The following is a 22,185-nucleotide window of genomic DNA, read 5'->3' on the forward strand; positions in this document are numbered from 1 at the left end:
TGCATGAGATGAGAAATATCACATAGATGCTGAAAAGCAAAAGGCTGTGGTGTAATATAATTGCTATTGTAAAACTGCATTCCATTTGTTTCCAGATTTTGCTGACAGACTACAAGTGGTTTTGAAAAGCATTAAACACTACTTGGAGTCTAGAAATGTGATTCAGGGAAGAAAGAAAAACCCAGTCACTTTCGTAGCTCAAGAACAGGTTAGGAAATGTTGTTGTTTTCTGTTTTGTTTTTTGTTTGTGATATCACTGGCAAAGTCTTCCAAAGCAATCCAGTCTTGAGTGACGAGACAAACTGAATTTAGAAGTAAGGTTTAATATCACAACGGTTCACCATCAACGTGTCTCCTTCTAGCCCAAAAAATTTACCTGCAAGTTAAAATTTCTGGTATACAGAGGATTCTGTAATTGTGATGCCACACCTGCCCTAGAAACCTGCTAAAATTCCAACTCCTAAGAATCTGGCTGGGCATAACAATGAATTAAGACATGTAACTGTCCACTCAAAGGAAAATATCATTTGATGCATCAATAGCAACTACAATTTTGCTTGTGCATCTATATCACCAAAACCTGAGCTCAAATTTTTTCACATTTTCCCCAGTATTTTGCCTGTCATAAAAGTTGAGCAAACACAACATTCCAATCAGGTGTTTTAGTTAAAAGTTAAGCTAATTTCAAAGAAGAAAGAACAGGTATTCTTTTCCTGTAGCAGTTACTACTCAGTATAACTACTGCTTGACTTAAAGAGGAATAGATGTGACTTTTCAAACTTTCATGTCTTCTAGAAACATACATATTTAATATTCTAACATTTTATGAGGGTATGTAAAAAAATAATTGGTCATACAGCAGCATTTCGGCTTTGAAGCAAGGGCTTTGTATTTCGTAGCAGCAGCCTGTGATCTGGGTCCATAGTGTAGGTCTTCTTAACTTTCCGATCCTTTTCTTTCTGTTCATCATCAGATTCATAGAAATTGTTTTCGTTGTATTCTTCTTCAACGTCCTCATCCTACCAAAAGATAAAATGTGAGAAATATGCATGAAAATATGCAACAGATTTTATTAACTGAAGAAGCAATATACAACACCACAATTCTATGCGGAAGGGAGGGAAGGAAAAGGAAGGGAAGGGAAGGGAAGGGAAGGGAAGGGAAGGGAAGGGAAGGGAAGGGAAGGGAAGGGAAGGGAAGGGAAGGGAAGGGAAGAAGGAGTAACACAATTTCTATGCATTATTCCTTTTCTAGCAATATATAAATTACCTACAAAAGCAGTAAATCTCAAAAGAAAGACAAGATAGCAATTAAGGAATTTTGTGAGAAAAAAAAAAAGGTTACATTTTCTATCTCCAGTTTTCTCTGATGAAGTACAAATCCTTCAGCTATTTAAATTAAGTTATAAGCTATCAGACATCACTTTAAAAAAAAGCAACAAAAACCCCACAAAGAATAAGCATTTATCAAAGTCTGTGATACTGATACATTTGAATGTTTTTATTTTGTTTTGTTTTGAAGATCTCTGCTGTGGATCAAAAATGAGTGAAGAACAGATTTCAACTATTTCATTATGCATATATTTAATCAACACTAAAAAGATTAGGTCAAAACAAAATGTCAAAACCAAGAAGATTTACAATAAATTTACACAATTTTACACAGCTACACTACACAGAGGGCTCTCTGTCTCCCAGCACACATAGAAGGCAATGAGGATGATGTTCAGACTTCCTAGCTGCCACCCAGTAACTTTGTACTCAGTAGCCTACAACAAACTACATATATAATATCAACTATGACACTGATCACTAAGTACAACTAAGTACAACTAAGTGCTTTTTTCACTTAAAACATGAATGTTTTGAATGGAAAGAGAAAATATTCTGGTTAAACAAGTCCATTTCTACTGTTCACAGGCTTTAATGTAAAGTTGGCAAAGCACAGTGAGATCTCCACTTGTAATTTCATGTTTTTATTTGTTACAGGATTATGAAGAATAGTTCTTATTCTTATACTGCAGTTGATTGAACTCTACTTGATCAAAGTTCAGAGTCTCTGTATCAAGAGAAAATACCTTGGTTCTTGTTGATTTGTTTTTGTTGTTGTTGGAGACAACATTTCTTCTCATTTAAATATGTGATGTCAACGCTGCCGTCAATGTTTTGCAGAAGACCTAGCAAGCACTTAGCTGCTAGATTCCTCATGCAAAAGCAACCACGGTGATTTAGTTTGTTTATTTCTCTTCTGATAGACCTTTGTGATAGACATCTTTCCAAATTAAAAATTCAAGATGCTCAATAAATAGTCTGGTGACTGAATTCCTCCCCTCCTCTCCAGGACAAAACAGTTTCAAAGCAGAATTCCCAATCTTGATGCATCTCACCATACTGAACGAACCAAGCTTCCTTTAACTGGAGGATAATCCACTCTTCATTGACTCAGCCTTCATCTTCCCTACCTTTCCTGCTAACAGGCACACACATCAGTGTTACTGAACTCAACAGTAATACATAGTTGGAAATGATACTTAACTGATTAATCACTGTTGTAAAGAAAGAGCTTGGGATCTAGCCTTTCCAATTTTTGTAAATAATTTTGTTGGTTAGACATAGAGCACCTTTTATGAAAAAAATTTTAAATTTAAATACCTTCAAAATGTTTATATCTTATCACTTTTTTTTCATATCCTCACAGGAGTATTAATGTGGTCTTTTCTCATTGTTACTATTTATTGCCACCTCAGAATTCCCCTTTTTTCAAATTTGTTGATATATGAAGTAATTATGTTCCAGACAGAAGATGATGATGCCACATAGGGAAATAAGTTTAATGAAGTGTAATTCATTAACATAAAGTTGAAGTCTAAATCAGTCAGAATTTGTAATCACACAAGGACCTTATTAAAACAAAGAGAATAACACTGCAAGATTTCCAAGTTACCATGAAAATGAAAAAAAAATAAAAGAATTACATGAAGGAGCCAGGAGACTGAAATACAGACACCTGCAGGCTTCTTGTGTGTAAGAATTGCTGTTCATATGCTATTAATTATCCCAGACATGGACAGCTCTTATAAGCATACGTGAAAGCATTCAGCCAATAGCAACTCCTTAAGCCTCACCCTGAGCGGCTGACCATGCAGAGCCATACCCACTAACCGCTCCACATAAGCACTGGAAGAGTTATTACATGAGGGAAGGGGAAAATAATTCAACCAGAAATATCCCATAGAATCAGACAGTGTCCTGGGTTGGAAAGGCCCTCAAAGATCATTTAGCTCCAACCTCCAGTAGGTTCTCATGCACCCATTTTTCAAGCTTATCCAGGTCTCTCAGGATAGCATGCCTTCCTTCTATCTCACTGCCTGTGCTTCCCTGTTTAGTGTCATCAGCAAGTGTGCTGAGGGTACATTCAGTCCCTAAGTCTCAATTGATGCTAAAGATGCTGAAGAGCAGTGGTCCCATGAGGTACATTGCTCGTGACAGTCCTCCACCTGTGCATACAACCACTGGCAACAACCCTCTGGCTGCAACCATTTGGCCTATTCTTTACCCACTCAACAGTCCAGATTTCAAATCCATCTCTCAATTTACAGTGCAAGTCTGTGCCAAAGGCCTTGCACAAGTCCAGGTAGAGTTGCCCTACCTTGGTCTACCAGTGCCATCAACTCCGCCACAGAAGTCTCCACTTTGGCAATGCTACTGAAGTGGTAGGAAACTGTCAGTGGGACTACCCCTCAAATACATGGTGTAAGAAGTACATAAGGAGAACTGGCAAAGACTGTTTTTCCCAAAGGAACCTTACAGTGCAAGTTCTGAACTTTGCACAAAAGGGATGGGACACTTACTTATTTTCCTCTGAAGTGACTCAGAACAGAAGCTTCTTTGTACTGCAAGATAACAAGGAGGAAAAGCCTTGCTCGAGAGCAAAAGCATTCATACTCTGCAGTAGTGCTACTGGTATCTCGGATTACAAAGCACAATCAGAACAGCATGCCTCTTATATGATGTCTGAAGTGTAAGAGTTTTTCTAAGGAGGAAAAAAAGTATCATGGAGAAAAGCATTGATTTGCTGAAAAAGCTCTATTTGCTGGAAAAAAAACTTCTGCCTTTTAAAGATGCTTTAACAAACATCATTCAACCAAAACTGATACTTGTTTACTTCCTCAGAGTTTTGATTTGACCTCAAACTGAAGACATATGTACCAGCAGCAGTATCAGGACAAAGAAATAAAATAAACCACACAACTACCACATGCTTCCTCCAAGAGAAACCCAGCTGGTTTAAGTCCCCCATGAGGATAAGGGCTCCTGACAACAAAACTGCTCCTGTTAATAGAGGACTTCATCTGCTTGGTTTTCCTAGTCAGGTGGTCTGTAGCAGACTCCCATCGCACAACACTCAGAGAAAACAAACAGTTTGAGGTGTATAATCAAGTGTTGCTGTATTTTCTCTTGTCCTTTCAACCACTTTAGATGCAGTTTCACAGTTAACATGAGATCTACCATGTCATTAAGACTCTTTGTTTTTAAAAGCATGTTTCATTTTCACGAAGACCAGTAAAATGATCTGGCTCACAGAGTGATTACAGGAACATTAGAAGACTGAATTTTCAAAAAATGGATATAAGAGAACAGAAAAGAGACTTTCCTTTTTAGTGACAGTCTTTAGCTAAATTGAATAAAGTAAACTTGCAGTTTGTAGCAGCACATCATTTAATTGTGCAGTTAATAGCTTTTCTGAATTTACAATACTATGAAGTTCAGAACCCTGGGAGAATGAAGCATTCCAGGCTGGGTATTGCAAATGGACTCCTGTGCATTTCACATCTTCTGTGATTTGTTCAATCCAGAAGCAAAGTGAATAATTTAGTGCCAGAGAACGTGTATAATTCTTTTCTACATTATTCCAGACACATAGTTAAGGGACATCTTCATAAAGTATTAACACCTTAGATGAAGAAATTGCTAGATAACAAGTTCCATTAGCATGTTGTTAAAGTCACTAAGTAAATGAGATAACATTTAACTGAGATCTTGCTTGAAATTGCTTTCAGTATGGCATTAAAGTGGAGAATGTGCCATCCCCTTAGAGTAAAGCACATTAGGCAAATGCTACAATTACTTCTAAATAGTGCTTCACACATCCACAAATTCAGAAGTAAAACTCTGAAACTGGAAAAAAACAAAAGCATGGTCAGTTACAGTACTTTAGCCTTGTCCCCTGTTACCAGCCTGCCTATATTGCTTGCCAGGAGTGGGTACATCTTCTTAGACTTTTATGTTGTATCTGTAGAAACCGTGCAGGCTTTTCTTTGTACCCCACACCATGTTCAATTCCAGCTGGGGCTTGGCCTTCCTGACTCCGTGACTTCTTCTTGAAATCTATATTCGTTCAAGTTTGATTCTATAGCTTAGAGTCAAAAGAATCTCACACAGGTAGAAGTATGGGCTTGAGGACTATAGAATAACACCTTTTTTTTCCCCAATGTATCACAAGTACAGAAAAACCTGTGCTAAATGACTTCATACTGGATTAATGTGAAAACTAAATCATTGTTCAAAAGCTCATTATCACTTCTGTAAGAAGCAGCACGTAAGCCTAGGACTACCATCTGAAAATAGGGACTAATAGTTAAATAAGTTGAACTAATTAACATCTTTCTGCAACAACCTCAAATTTCCAATTATGCTAGTAACAAAGTTTCACAATACCTGCAGTTAGAATTAAATTAATTATATAATTTATTAAATTTATCTATTTTTAAAATAATTTATTTAAAACAGTTTAACGTTTTTTAACAGAAATTTGTTTAACAGCTTTAATTTATGTAAAACAGTTCAATCCTCTTCAAAATGGAAGCCAGACATAAAATAGCTTTCTCTTACCACAAAATCATACTAATTTCAATAGCCTGTGGAAGATATACAGTAGTGAGAACAGAAACAAATACAGATTTGCAAAACAAATGATAGGTTAAGAAACTTCAGAGTATACTGTCTTAGTTCTCGCTGGCAACCACTGTTCTCATATCTCTGCAGCTCCTTTATCTCAAGGCAGAGTCTGGGTGTATGAAATCCTTTACCTCATAAGAGAATATCAGGTATGCAATCATCTGAGGAATTTACAAAGATACACCTGAGGATCCTCAGGGAACTGTCAGATGCAGCTGCCAAACAACACTCTGTCATATTTCAAAATTCATGAAAGTCAAGTGAAGTTCCCAGTGGCTAGAGAAAAGAGAATAGCATGCCCACCTTCAAAAGGGGAATAAGGAGAACCTTAGGTACTACTAAACAGACTCTACTATGAGTCCTGTAAGATTACCGAAGAAATTCCTCTAGAAGTTATGTTGAAGCATATGGGAGACACAGAGATTAGAGACAGCCAATGTGGCTTCACCTGGGGAGATTCATGCCTGACTTATCTGGAGGCCTTCTACAATGAAGTGACTGCACTGGAAAGGAAACTGATATCATCTACCTGTAATTCTGTAAGGTCTTTGCTATGGTCTCCCACAACATTCTGTCTCAATATTGAAAATATACGAATTTGATGGATGATGGGCTATTAAAAGAAAAGGGAACAGGATGGATGGCAGCAATCAGAGCTACACTCAGTGGGTCAATATCCAAATGTAACCCAGTAGTGAGTAGTGATCTTCAAGATGATTGCTAGTGGACCAACACTATTTAGTATCTATGAAAATGTTGTAGATAGAGGGATTCATTACACCCTCAGCAAGCACAGTCACCAACTCAAGTGGCACAGTTCATATGCCTGCGGGAGCGGATGCTAACCAGAGGAACCTTGACAAGCTTCAGAACTGGATACATGAAACTCCTGAAGTTCAACAAAGCCAAAAGCAATGTCCTGCAACAAAGGACTGCTAAGGAGAATCTCTAGTTGGATGTGGGGGAAAACAGTGATGAAGGAGAAAAAAAAGGCTGTGGTACTTAATGCCTTCTTTCCCTCAGTCTTCACCAGTAAGGTCAATTGTTCCCTAGTACCCAGTAGCATCCTTGAGCTGGAAGGCAGGGATGGGGAGCATAAAGAGGTCCTCATAATCCAAGAGCAAACAGCAATCTGCAATGGTACTTAGATGCACACAAGTCTATGGGGCCAGATGGGATACACCCAAGGGTACTGACAAAGCCAGCTGACACTCACCATGTCACTTCCCATCATGTCAGCAGTCCTGGCTATTCTGGAAGATCTCACCTGACTGAAGGCTAGGAAATCTGACATCCATCCACAAGAAGGACGGGAGAGAGGACCCTGGAAACTACAGGCCCAGCATTCTGACTTAAAGCATCTGTCTGTTTCAGTGATGTTCACACTTCAAAAACAGTGCCAAATTTATTATGGTGGTAGAGTCATACTTGAAAAGCACGTGTTGCTACCATTCAGATTTAGGCCTATCTTACCCCCCAGTCTTCTCATCTGTCATTTTTTTAACCAAAAACTAGAACAAACATATGGATACACAGTCAAAAAGCAGAACAATACAAGATAATTTGAAATTTTGGATAAAGTAATTTATGTTCCCTGTGGTCCTTTAGAGATATGCAATAAGCCAAACCAAAAAAAAAAAAAAAGCATGCAGTCTCAGATTCAAGAGATTAAAGAATCCTCATTGCAGTCACACGGGTCTTCTTCAGAAAAAAAAATAAAAAAAGTTTATTTTGCAACTTTTCTATATATTTTGAGGAAACAATGAAAAGGCCACACAAGGTAGTAGGCAAAGAATTTCCTATGGACAGATGCTCAGAACTAAATTTACTGATACCCTGGAATTCAAGATGGCCTTTAAGTATGAACATAATATTCATTTCACATTGCTTATGTAATTTTACATCATTACTTATGACAGAAATTACCAAAATTAAAGCTAAAAACTTGAATAGATTGCCTGACTAGGACATAGGCCAACAGGGGTTTAGTACATCTGATATTTAAACTGAAAATGATTAGCAGTTAAACGGTTAATATTTAGTTTTCCATAAAAGCATTCCAGTATTTACCACCAATAAGTCAATGATTTAGATAGACAGAAACACAATTTTCACAACTTATTTTCAAAACAAAATTAAAAAAAAAAATCACTGGAAAAGTTGTCTCTTGTCCTGTATATAAGTAACAAAACTCTCATTCTGAGTCAAGAAGGCAAGACCACAGCACTGGATGGATTACACAGAAACTTTCCAGAGAAAGTTATGAGAAAAGCAGTGGTTACTTTCTTAATTTCAGCTGACACAGATGTCCTACAGAACTTACCTACACAAGTTCTACCCACTGCTGCAATCCACAGCAAGATACTCTGGGTAACCACAGCAACACACTTTATTGCAAAAATAGATGTCATTTTTATCTACAGATCACAATTCTGTGTCAGCAGTAAATGCTTGGTAAAGTACATCAAATTAGAAAACTCATGTGGCTGAAATCTAACCCTTCCTGTCCCTCCAAGTATTATTCTGACAGGTCCAATCCCTTAGAAAACTACTGCTAACACAGGAGAACAGAAGAAGAAAATATAAAGAAAGAAAGACAATAATGCTTCCTATCAGTGAGAGAAGAGATCATCTGCAGTGGTCATAAAATACAATGACCAGAAAGTTCTCTTTAGAATTCAGTTAGAACTCTGCTACCCCTGATTTACTTTGTCTCTGCTTGTTTGTTTGTTTTTGTTTTTTGTTATAAATCTATGCTCTAAGTTACTCTTCTTTTGTTATGCACTAAAACTGATATCACAGTCAAATGGCTAACCGATCCACGTTATCACACATTAACCCCTCCTCAGGTATAGCCATAAGAACCTAGTTAGGGAGTACACTGATGAAAAGGACAACAGATGAATCCAGAATTCTCCAGAAGAGATGGACAGTGTAAGAATGTTAGAAATAAGCAGCACAACATAAACATGCCAGCTTTCTGAAATATGCTTCATCTTTTGACTTTATCGGCTACATCGGGCACGTAAATCTGCTAAACCTAGGAGGTGGCTTTAATTTGCATCTGCAGAGGATATCTTAACAGAAGCCGAAAATGAGATCACTACTTTCGATCCTCAGGAAGTAAAATCTTGGGGTTGAGATGGGGCATCCACAACGTCCTTGGGCAACCTGTTCCAGTGTGTCACCACCCTAATTTCCCTTGCATCATTTTAAAACCATTCCCTCTTGTCCTGTCACTATCTACCCTTGTAAACAGCTGTTTTCCCTCCTGTTTATATGCACACCTCAAGTACTGGAAGGCCACAATGATGTCTCCCTGGAGCCTTCTCTTCTCCAAGCTTAACATTCCCAGTTCTCTCAACCTTTCCTCATAGGAGAGGTGCTCCAGCCCTCTGATCATCTTAGTGGCCCTCCTCTGGACCTGTTTCAAGAGCTCTGTGACTTTCTTCTACTTAGGGCCCCAGGCCTGGACGCAGTGCTACAGATGGGGCCTCACAAGAGCTGAGTAGAGGGGGACAATCACCTCCCTCTCCCTGCTGGCCACCCCTCTGTCAGAGGCAGATGTTGGTGGTATGTCAGCAGATGTTGAACCTTACCAATACTATTCCATTTTGTTTTGTTGCTCTGTCACTGATGGCAGCAGAGGAGCAGCCTGACAAAATGGTGTCTGACACAGAAGTACATATGAAGTACATATGAAGTGTCATCAATTTCCAGAGTAATGCCAGAGAAGACACCTTTCTGTTGCAGCACGGTAACACAGGGCCCCACACCAGCCTGAAGATGGTGGATTGTCCTACCACACCCACTGTATAGTGGGTGCAGATTTTTACAAGAGTGACACATAGGCTTTTGTTCATTGCATAGCTAAAGGTGGTGACTGTTGAAAAAGAGCACTCTGTTTCTGAGTATTTGCTCTACAAAATAGTGTTGCTCTTTGTATCTGTTGTAGTTTCCATAGAAATTAAAAAAAAAAAAAGGCATTACTTTCAGAGCAACCTACATTAATCTTGATAAATTAGTCCTAAAAGGTTAAATACTATTCTCAATATTTCTTAAGTATGTTTGACTGTCTATGGCTCCTCACTAATCTTCATTTAATAATGATTTTACATATAGAATATTTTTAAAGTACTTTAGCTTGTTTTATTTTTATCATGTTACCTAGGGAATTCACCTAGCTAAGAGCACACTGTCAACCGAATATACCTTTCCCTTCTTCTGTTCTCAGCATTGCAAAGTAGAATTTAGGACTTTTATTATGCTCTCAACAGAACTGATTCAGAATACTCTTTATAGAGTACTACAAAAAGTTAAGGACAGACAGTATTGCTTATATGCCCTGACTGAATCATTATTATTTACACTTACTGTTCCTTAGATGTGCAACTCAATATGGAGAATAATAAAGATATTTAGAACAGTGCTAAACACTTAGAGCAGTCTTAATATAGCCATTTCACACTGGATTTCATCATGCATAACCATAACCTTTACAGAATACACTAAGAATTCATAACTGTAATATACTAAGAAAACACTGCAAGAGCAAGAAGCATTTTAAAGCATTTAACAAAAAGAATGGAGGTCAGAGAATGGTGGAGTTTGGAAGGAACCTCATCTGATCCAGCACTGTTGGACAGTCAGCTCGAGAAAATTAGTTAGGATTGCAGCTTTTGCATACTGCCAGAGACAACCTGTTCTGATATTTGATCATTTCTCCAATAAAAATGTTTTTTCCTATTCAGAGAGATACTATTACACAAGGTAATGATTCACAGTTTAACATGTACCATAAAATTTACATTCTTATACAATACCTTAAAGAATCTGATAAAGTTATTTCAAGTTTGAAAAAAAAAAAAGAAAAAAAGAAACTAAATTGAGCCATTAGAAAACACTGTCAGCATTCACATTTTACCTTCAATGATATCCTCATGTAGGATATGCCTACATGTAGCTTTATGCAAAATAGAAAACAAAGGAAGTGCAAAAAAGGGAAGAAAAAGGGAAAAGAACCTTGAGAGAGCCTGCTATTTGCCATCTCTGTCTTGATCTATGAAATTCAACATTTGACAACTTGTGGAAGTTGTCAAACTTCTATTACTGCTTGGTGTTTAGTGGAAGTGATCAGCAAACTACAGAACAAGGATGAATTTCCCCACTACCACTTCCAGTGTCCTAAAACCTAGATAACACAAGAAAAATATTGCTTATACAGTGCAAGCCAAAACAAGAATAGGTTCCACTTAGCTGGAAGCTAAACTGTTTCTAAGGTGCATGCCTCTGAAAAGTCAAATCTTGGTAGATTCTCATAGAGAAAAAGGCACATCTATTTCAAAAAACCTTATCTTACTAAGTAGAGACTTATGCTCCTAACCATAAAAATTCTATAGTTCTCTCCTTCCCTCAGCAAATCAACCGGTATTATAGAAGACTGTGTTCGAATATGCTGGTATCTTTACTGGCAGAAACAGCCTTTTTGTTTTCTGAAATTAATATAAAAACTGGTAACAAATATCCAGAATAAAAGAAATTAGTACAAACTGTTAAAGGTAACTATGCAATTAAATGGCCTTAGACTTAAACTTGCTAGCAGGTCACAAACACTGATATTTGTCTGTCATACAACAAAGGTCAAAATTCTTATCACTGTACTAGGATAGAACTTCTCTTTACCCAATGACCATAAAAACTAAATCATCTGATATTCAATAGGGTCTTGGCATAGGAGCCCTGTAACTCTAATGAAATTAGCTTCATACATTAAGTGCTTTGAAAAACATTTTTAATATTGAACATTGCAGTATTTTTCCCAAGGAAAACATGCAATCTGTTTTTTGCAAGAGTAATCAAAATAGTCCATACCCCACAAATTAAGCATGAGTTAATCAATTTCTGCTCCATGTATCAACTCTATAAAACTTCAGTGTTGAAAAAATACTCAAAAACCAAAATAATAGAACTTGGGGGGGAAAAAAAAGAAGTAAAGCTGAGATTGCATGCGAAGCATACAAATGATTGAATAATATTGTGATTTTTGAACAATATTTTATTTGAGCTGGAAATCATTTATTTATTTATTTATTTTCCTGTTACTCCTTCAGAGCCAGGCTATTTTCTCTGACTCACAGTTTTGGATATACACATGGAAAGACTTGCTATTTTTTTCCTGGTAACCTTTATTCTCTAAGGTCATTTTTTCTTCAGGCTTCATTCCCATCCCTGACATCCCTATCACTGATGTCAGTCTCAACTTGTAAGTGCTTTGAGTTGAGTAGTGCTTTAATGATTCGGTGGATTAATAATCTTAAAAGTGTAAACTTGAAAACCTGGGACACGATTCTCGTAAGTATTAGTTTACAAGTAATTTCACTGATAGATCACCTTTTTTCCTTTTTTCCCCAAATCTTAATTGAACATCAACAAAGCCTACTTCTGAAATCTGCAGCTCTCTGAAATAAAGCTAACCAGGCCTGAGAACCCTGAGCCTCAAAGATGATACACTCCTTCGGTGGTGTAGAGCTGAAGCACACTCCACCCCTCCTCGTTTTACTACTAAAACAGAGACAGCTGCACAGCTTTAAAATCTGTTCCTGAGCTGCCAGACTACAAGACCACACATTCGTGCAAGCCAACAGCAACTTCATTTTAAGCATCTCAACGTATTACACCCTAAGTTGTAATGGTTTGAGATCTATTTACAAACAACAGTTCCAAAAACTTCTGGGAAAAGCAATGGGAAAAAATTTAAACTGGCATTAAATCTGTCACTACATAGAAAATGGCTTAAATCACCATTGCTCATCTGTTCTGGACAGAAACTGTCACTCCAGGGTGACTGACTTGCTCTCTTTATATTTAATACTTGCTAAAGTTGGAGAAAATTGGAAAAAGAGGTTACTGATAAATAAGTAACTATTTCAAAATCAGCCTCCAAGCATTTCAAGACTTGCAGTAAAGCAAGGACATTCTTCACAGGACTCATGACCAGAATGAAAATCCTTAAGAGAAACAAAAAATATGAATATAAAACTAAGTACTCTTGGTTAAAAGGTATTAATGCAATTAAGAGCTCTGCAATAATTTAGAGGATCTGGTTAAAAATAGATTTTTCTCTGTAACTGATGGTTGTTACAAATATTTTCAGGATAAAGCACAAGAAAACAAAATGTTAAACAATTACTTGCTGAGAATTAGCTCAAATTGAACAAAAGAAGCCCGTTTCTCAAAAAGTAAGGTAAATTTTAGTGAATAAAAATGCAAATATGCATTTTAGCAGTCTTGAATTTATTAATCTGATAGGTTTAATTTCCATTTTCCTGCATCAGCTTTATTTATAAAGTGTCGTGCCCTATAAATGTGCTGTTATTTTCTATAGTCAAGCACCCTCTTAACAAATCTTCTCATTAATATGTAAATTTAAAGTCAATCGGTCTTCTCCCTGACAGCGCCATGAATTCCTAGTGCACTGTATAATCGGCTTTGACTTGGCATCCACTATTTATCATCAAAGATGTCAGTTAGAAAAATTATGTAAAATGTGCTGCAATTGATATGACTGCAATCTACTTTGTCAACACTTAATTGTTCCTCAAATCGTACATTTACATATAAACAGCCTAAATACTGATCCATAATGATGCAAATAAACTAAATTAAAAATCTCTTTTACTGCACAAGATGCCCTGCTGTATGATGTGTTCATTTAAGAACCTATTGACAAAAGCATGCCTTTCAGCCAGCCTCAGAAAAAAAATCTGCTAATTTAATTGCTGAGTAGGTAGGCAAACTAAATTTTGCACTGAAGCTCATAAAAGAAGTAACAAAGTATTATTAATAAAATACCAGAGATGAACAATTTTGGGTTGACATAGGCAGTATGGTTACACGAACCTTTTAAATTTGTGTAATAGAAGTCATAGCAATAACTGTCATCCATCTGGTCTCAATGAAAGAATGTATGTTACAGACTGAAAGAAGCCTAATACTATCAAAACCTCTAAGCTCAATCTAAGACATGTGGTCATCTCCTCCTTCTCTTCCTTCACCTCATCACCAAGTAGAACTGGATTAAATTAGTTCTGAATCTGTACCTGCAGGTGAAGTAAATTACTGATTTCAATTCTTTTAAAAAATTGAAGTTCCGGGGTATGGAATGCAAGTATCTTTCTTTCAACAAGCAACAAAGAGAAAACATTCTGTCTCAAATACTCTAGGAAAATGAATTACTCAAGTGTCTCATCATCTAAAAGACATTCCATAATTTAAGCAATCTTAAGGAAAAATGTGTTCTTATAATTTCATTTTCACCTGAAATGAAATGATACAAATTTCTATAGATTCTAGACTCATGTTCACTACTAATAAGTACAGCAGACATTCAGAACAAAAGTTCATCTTCCATTAACATAAAATATTACACATATAAATGAATATACACACCTGTAAGTATGAATTAGTTTGAAATTAAATGGTAAAACTTCACAGTAGTAACACTCCAACCCTGTACAACAACCACAAGCAGAGTCGTAGAGCAATTTCATACTGCTCTTTGCAGAAGTATTCTCTTTGCATCAATTTCTTGAGCTCTTCTGATGTTGCAAGTGATGGGATTTTTACTTTGAATATCCCTTTTTCTTGAGTTTAAATAAGGGTGCACTCATAATTACATAATAAAAATGAAAATGCCAGAAAATATTTATAACACACATTAAAAAAAAAAATAACAAGCACGTCTCCACACAGTCTGAATTTATTATTACTTAAGCTCTTTTACGTAGCTCAGAATTCAAACACATAAGAAAATTAAAAGCTCCACAGACTTACCGTCTTCCATGGGCTTACAAACTGTGTACGTGCATATCGAGTTAACATGTGGATTATAACAACTTGACCCCATTCTTCTACATCAACCAGCAAGTTACACAGCTTTCGGTAGTTCTTGTGAATCAGATCTATTCTATCCGGACACACTTCCTCAAATGCCATCACAACGCTGCCAGCTACCAGCTAGAAAACAAAACATAAACCAGAAGGTCAGTATTCCTTTTACGGTTCACCAAGATGTGAGAATCTGTATTAATACTAACTATTCTCAGCATTTTAAAATAGACTGAATTTAGAATTGCTTCTTTTCAAGGAAAAAAATAACAACCAGCAATGGCAAAAAAAAATTTAGCCCGACAGAAAGGTATTTAAAAAAAAAAAAAAGGAGTAGTTATATTGGAACAGAACAAACATTTGCAATTTGTATTACACACATAAATCTTAGTCTCAGCCCTTTAGACACAGTGCTATGTAAGCATTCTTTTTCTTATAGCTATAGTTTCCAAATAAATTATCAGAAAACTTGCCATTAACTCAAAAAATAACAGGACATAACAACAAAGTATAATAGAGCAACATGCCCGACAGGGTCTATTTGGATTCTCTTAACAACACTGGCATGATCAAACTCAAGATGAGCTGAGTAAGTTTTCCAGCACTACTGGGATCTAAACTTTTCTCTTGATATGGCCAAATTAACTGTCATACAAAATTTCTTCTTAGCATTTCATGAATACACATATTCATAATTTCGGTATGTTTTCTACACTTAAAAAATTAAAGAGTTTTAAAGTTACAGAAATGGATCACTTATGTCACGCTATTACCTTAAATATTTTGATCCCATAAGAAATGAATCTTTATATACACACAGAGGTTCTCATGGGCAGTATGATTATAAACACAGCTTTGTTTTCACAAGAAAATCAAATAGATTCTCAGTGTTCTAACACTTTCAGGCTTATTCAAATGTTCTTACAGGGTTTTGCTTTTTTCTTTCAAAAATAAAGAAAGGAAATCCCTGTTCTGGTTGCTGTTTAATTTTAGGCAGCTAGAAGTTATTTCAACTGCAGGAAAGCCACCAAATCTGACTATGTGTTATAGAGACATGTCATTGTGTGCCTAGAATTATTTCTTTTTTTTCTCTAATGCTTTAATTAAGATTTGTTTTGTGTCAAAGTACATGTTAAGTCAAGTAAGTAAGATGATGAGACTTTATACGAAGCAGCTGATATGTATGCAGTTGGCATGCATGCAGTATAGCCTTCTGGCAGCAAATTAATGTCATATTCTATCTGAGCACTGGGGATCTGCATTTCAACCTCTAAAATTTCCCCAATGACTTAAAGTAAGCAATTAAATAGGAGTGCAGTTTATTGAAATGGTACTTTTTCAGAAATATTAAATACAATGATATTCATATGTTACATTTTTCTCCCTGTATTTGGCTGACATTTGGTTTATTAGTATGTGCCCAACATTACAATTGAAAGAAAACAGCTCAGAATATAGTCTTGCTATTATGCTAAACAAGTTACAGGCTCTGTGGGGATTTTATGAATTACCAATAAGAATAAACGTGAAGTTGCATTTATTGCCTCCAGCTCCATCCACATACTGGTACCTGCTGGTCTCAACATGTATATAATTCATTCTTCGGAGCAAAGTCTGATGATTTGATAGAGCTAAATAAAAACGTTTAACATCAAAAATAATTTTACAGTTTTGCTGCATAACAAAAACCAGTAAGTTGATGTTGCTGTTTTAAGCTCCTTTGTCATTAAAAAATACTGCCAGTTTACATTCAGGTGTGGAACCTGAACAGATACACAGCTTAAAAGAACTCAGTGGTCAGCTCCAGGCAAAGGACAGTGTGATAAAGCACTTTAGTGTGATAGTGTGATGGCACTTTGAGTCTCCAGAGTCTTTTTTTCCCCCCCACTAACTCATAGACTCTGTTATTACAGATAACCCACACTTCCACACAGTGTAGTGTCTCTTGACAAGTTTGAAATACAAGAGAGGAAAAGGAGGGTGGGAAAGAAGGAGACACGCACAGATTTATGAGTGTAAAAATATTTGCAGCCTAATACTTAAACACATCTTAGGTTCACAGGTGAAGGACAATACAGATGCTGGTGTCTGATGAGTTCTAGCAAAGCTACCTCACTTTCTACTACCGGTGCTGTACTCAAGTCATTCTCCATTTCACTTCTATTTAAATATATTTTGAAAGCTGATATAAAGTAATATATTTGTGTTCAGACTTAAAAGATCTAAACAACACGATTGCAGGCAGAATAGATACCTAAAACAGATTCCTAAATCAATTTAAACCGAGCTGTGTTTAATAACTTTAACAAAAGATTAAGCATATATTCGTTCCCTCTTTCTTTGAGAATGGAACAGTGATTGTTCCATTTTCAGCAGTCCACCAATTCTGGAGAGCCACAGACTTGTCAGTTCCTTTGCAATTAATGGGCTGGAAGAAAGTTTTAAAATTTATGCTACTGGGAGTAAAACACAACCGAATACGAAGAATTAGCCAACCATACTGAAATATGGGAATTTAAATTATTTACTTATTTCCATACACACTCGTAACCCACTCCATTTTACAGTGAGAAGGCTGTCAGTTGTGAACACTTAAAAATATTAAAAACTTGAACATTCATTATGGGATGCAAAAGGTGCACTGGATGAACAAGAAGTTTATTCCTTTAGTGAGCCCCTGGCTTTAGAAGTTAATGCAGGAATTGCCATACAACACACATTACTTAACACACTGCTATTTTAATTGCATTTTCCTCAATGAAGGTTTTCATTTTAAGTTGGGAAAAAAAATGCATTGAAAATGGACGTTGTAGCTAGAGGATTTATGGGAGAGGATTTCCCAGTGTTTTCTTAATATGACACAATTCTGATTCTGTTACCCCAATAGTATGATCCCACTATACATCTAAACACCAAGAACAGCTTATAATATCTGTTTATTAAATGCTCAATATTCCATAAAAATATTTAGAATTAAAACAAAATGATCCAATCAGAATATAAAACTGAAAAATATTAGTTTCCAAAAAACAGTCAGTTAATTTCCATCTCACTGTGTCAATAGCGGCTTTTTGTGTAAGGATAAAATATAAATCACTCCAACAAAACTAGCAATGAGCTCATCAAACTCACATGCTGCTTTCTATTTATGTATTTTTTATATTAAAGCAATAAGCATGCTTCATTTGTCTTCCACTGGTTGCCACATTTTTCTGTGCTGTTGCTATGAACTTCAGCCATTAGCTGTGCTCCAAGGTAAACTACATGAACCATCAACAAAAGTGACACCCAATCTATGGAGTTCATATTTTCTCCAGATTATCTATGCTAGTTGACAAGCTGGTAATGAAAAAAATCACACTAAGCAAATGGTTCCTCTAATAACAATAAATTTTCTATAAAATTATGAAGGGTACAAAATGTTTCCTTGCATCTATTTTGTCATGAATTCTAATTAATGCTGCGAAAACCTGAGAGTGCTGGGTCATCACAAGAAGTACATCGAGGTTTGATTGATAATATAGTGCAAGTTGGCCTATGCTGCCAAGATTCTTCTCTCTTAAATTAATGGCCACCCCACCTGCCCTAATCATACAGCCCAAATGATATCCCCCTTCTTATTTCAATTTTCTGGAGGCACAGAAACTGGAAAAGATCAGTCATTTATCTTCTAATAGTGGGATAATAGATCTATCACAATAAAACATCTGCACAAAGCCAGTAATTTTTTTTCTGAAGGAGTAAAGCTTTTGCCAACATTAAATCAATAAGTTAGAAAAACAATGTCTCAGACATACATTTTGATTTTAAACCAAAACATTAACTTATTAACAGAAGCCTACATTTGAACAGCAGACCTCAGCTTTCTTCCCCCCATTATCTACAATGGCATTGCTTTAGTTTAAAAGATCAAGATCCTCATAGCAAAGCCATCACCAATTCCAAGCATCATTTTTTAATGTTAGAGGTCTCACATTCCAGGAATCCTTGCTTCATCTAGTAACTATGCAGTCTGTAAAATATATCTCAACACTCACATATATGTTTAAGGACTTCTGACCCCTCGAGCAGAATACATACTAGGCAATATGTGTTATATTTAGAAGTAAATTTTCACATGGGAATGGAATAATTAGTTTAAAAGTTAGAATTAATCTATTGCAATGAGGATATTCAGATTAAAGGGGAATACAATATTGCAAATCTTTACTGGGAATAAATAAATTCCATGCAGTAAATTAATTTACTGCCAGTCTTCACTCAAAACTTATCTCTAACCTATGCAGAATTTCTTCACAGCAGAAGTTTCTGGAGTGTGTCAATAGCGTAAGTTTTACCAACATGTTTTGAAATTTCTCTCCAATATCCTTTATTCTAGAGGAGTTCAAAGGTAGTACTGCAGTCAATACACTACCAGGTCCCAGAAAAGGAAATGCTACAATATCAACGGCTATGATACATAACATAATACATGCAGCCACATACTAATCCCATTCTCTGGATGTGGCTGAACAAAATCATTTTCACAATGCAGCACATACATATTTATATTTTTATACAAGTATCGTAAACTTCCCTTGTATCAAAGAGTCATTTGTTCAAACCAAATAAAACCAGATCAAAAACAATGGAAAAAATCCAGACATTTTTAGGACACTCATCATCTACACAATTACATCCCAGCAGCAGGTCTACACTCTGCCTTCTACTTTAGATGTGTAACTTTGAGATACATTCCTCAGTCCAAACTAAAGTAAGCGTCAAGTTCTTTATCTAAAAGGCTAAAACAATGGATATGATTCCATCTCAATATCAGTATGAATGTTTAAAATTATTAGGTAGGTTAGGTACCATTAGTGCACTTGATTTTGTTTTTCCAATATTGCTTAGAAAAATCAGTTATAAAATAACTTAGCTACAAACAGAACGTAGTTCTACAGTCCTTCACAGCACGCCAAAAGCAAACTGAACAACAAATCCTGTCTTAAACTGTTTTTCTCAAAACTAGAATAGCATGCTTGTTAAGAAACTGAGAAAAATAATGAGGAAAACCAGAGTGAAATCATTTAGAAACAAACAATCTAAATAAATGGATAAATGAATAAATAAATGACCAATTACTCCTTCATACCTACTTCATTATCTCTATTAATTTCTGAAAAAGTGTCACTTTAGCATAAAGAAATATATGGCCTTATCTTCATTTCTACATAAAATCATATCAGCTGCTCCATGACACTAGAAAAATAAAGCAGATGTTCCTGCTGTTCTACTTGTTTATCAGAATTTGATGTACTTTTTATGTAATGGAAAGTTAAAACAGAACTCAGTTTAAGTTATTGTAATAAACAGATTTTAAAACATCTGTTTAAAAATTAAATACATTGGTAAAAAAAAAATAAAATACAAATCTAAGCTTTGTTGATACACTGTGGTTATACTAAAGTTATAGGCTCTGTGGGGATTTTATGAACTACCAGTAAGAAAAAACATGAAGTTGCATTTATTGCCTCCAGCTCCATCCACATTCTAGTACCCTGCTGGTCCCAACATGCATACAGTTCATTCCAGGGAGTAAAATCTGATTATTTGATAGATACTTAATATCTAAAAACAACATGTTGATGTTGTTGTTCTATTGAGTTCTCTTCTTAGCAACCTGCTGCACTAAGCTCCTTTGTCATTCAAAAATACTGCCAGTTTACATTTAGGCGTGGAACCAGAACAGATATATAGCTCAATAGAACACAGTGGTCAGCTCCAGGCAAACCACTATCAGCCCAGAGCTGTGCTCAGAAAGCCCAGAAAAGCTGGTGAGGGAGAAGATAAAAGTAGTAAAGAGTTATATGTGAGAACTTACTTGTAGCAAAGCAGTTTTATCAGAATACAAAACCCTACACAGTGTATGGCAAAATTCTACACTGTCATTAGTTAGCACCTTGAGCATATGTTACTGTTTATTTGCACTTGATTTTTTTCTTGCAAGTTAGATTAACAAAGAGGTTGGCTTTTAATTGTATCTTCATGTCAAGTCATTCGAGGAGTACAGTGATCTTTCATTTATGTCACCAGAAATATTAATTAAGTGCTGGGTTAAGGTTGGATCTCATGCCATTTTAAGTTTTGCTTACCTCAGCTTATATAAAAAATTTACTGCTGATTGAGACCTAACAAATGAACACATTTTGTAGAGTCTGATAAAACAGTTCAACTTTACTGTAGTAAAATTCCCACCTAGATAGTATCTTTCTACTTCAAACGTGAAATGACTGCAACTAATTTAAATACATTTTGCCTTTTCTATGCAACACAAGCTGCACTAACAATTCACAATAGCACGTTCTCTTTGAAGAAATTTCTTTTACATAAATTTAGAGCCATCTTATGTTTAGTAGCTACTCTATCTCATTTTAGCATAGACACTATGTTTGTAAATTTTAAAACCACTGTGCAAATTCAAATATTTATAGAAAGGAAAACAAATGTGTATTCCTATTTTTTTTTTTTATAAAGAGAATTCTCAAGCATCATTTGAACCAAACATTCATCTGTTATGCGACATTAAATTTAAAAATTACAATCCTCTTCCAACCATACCTAAAACAAATTGAATAACAACAACAAAAATCATATGCATTGATTTTTCTCATCTAGATATTAAATATAAAAGACACTATGTTTATCTAATGATTACTGGTCCTTAAGTATATAGAAATGCCAAAATTAACCTGACACTTTGTTAGGAGCTCTGTGACACACTCCCATCAGGGGAAGAATAAAACCACAAAAGCAAACAAACAAAATAAGTCTCACCAAAATTCAACAGTTCCCAGTCACTAGGATTCTCCCATCTGAGTAAAGATGCTACTTAATGAAGTGCTATTATGATCTTGATCTGCTAGTATTAGAATAAAACTACCAGGAGATGACAATTAATGTTGATATAAGGGAACAATTTCTGTGTACGTGCATTGAAAGACCCCAAAGATTAGTGTCAGGTAAACTCATGGTTCGAGTTCCACATTACTACCCTCAAAATTTCAGGCAAACTCACTACCAAACCGGCAAGGGAAGCTGCAAAAAAGCTTGGAAAATGTCAATAATCAGATGAAATTCACATGCCTATAGCAAAATTTTCTTTTTCTAAAGCTCAGTTTCTCAAAGAAGTCTTGTGCAGACAAATCTAGCAATTTTCTAGGAGCTCTAGCAAAGAGCTCTTTCTTGCACCCTAGGAATATGAAATCTAGATTCCCTTACAGATCATAAGGAAGACTGTTCAAACTAGTTCCATTTATTTAAGCTATTTAAGGTTTTATTAACACTCACAAATTAACTTGCATAA

At 35.7% G+C, this 22,185-nt stretch overlaps 1 protein-coding gene across 4 annotated transcripts in view; it reads right to left on the reverse strand.

The window, feature by feature from the left end:
• The window catches only part of AP3B1 (adaptor related protein complex 3 subunit beta 1), a 136,683-nt gene that overhangs the window by 86,651 nt on the left and 27,847 nt on the right, over positions 1-22,185 (reverse strand). For all 4 annotated transcript variants that reach the window (XR_004305544.1, XM_015848602.2, XM_015848603.1 and 1 more), the window contains 2 exons: positions 14,790-14,972; positions 858-1,019 (listed from right to left, as the gene is read on the reverse strand). Coding sequence is in view for 3 of the 4 variants with exons in the window: in XM_015848602.2 (XP_015704088.1) it covers positions 858-1,019; positions 14,790-14,972 (345 nt within the window). In the remaining variant the exon portion in view is untranslated. The remainder of the gene's footprint in view (positions 1-857; positions 1,020-14,789; positions 14,973-22,185) is intronic.

This window comes from Coturnix japonica, chromosome Z (genome assembly GCF_001577835.2).
Source record: "Coturnix japonica isolate 7356 chromosome Z, Coturnix japonica 2.1, whole genome shotgun sequence".
In the NCBI taxonomy this organism is placed as follows: domain Eukaryota; kingdom Metazoa; phylum Chordata; class Aves; order Galliformes; family Phasianidae; genus Coturnix; species Coturnix japonica.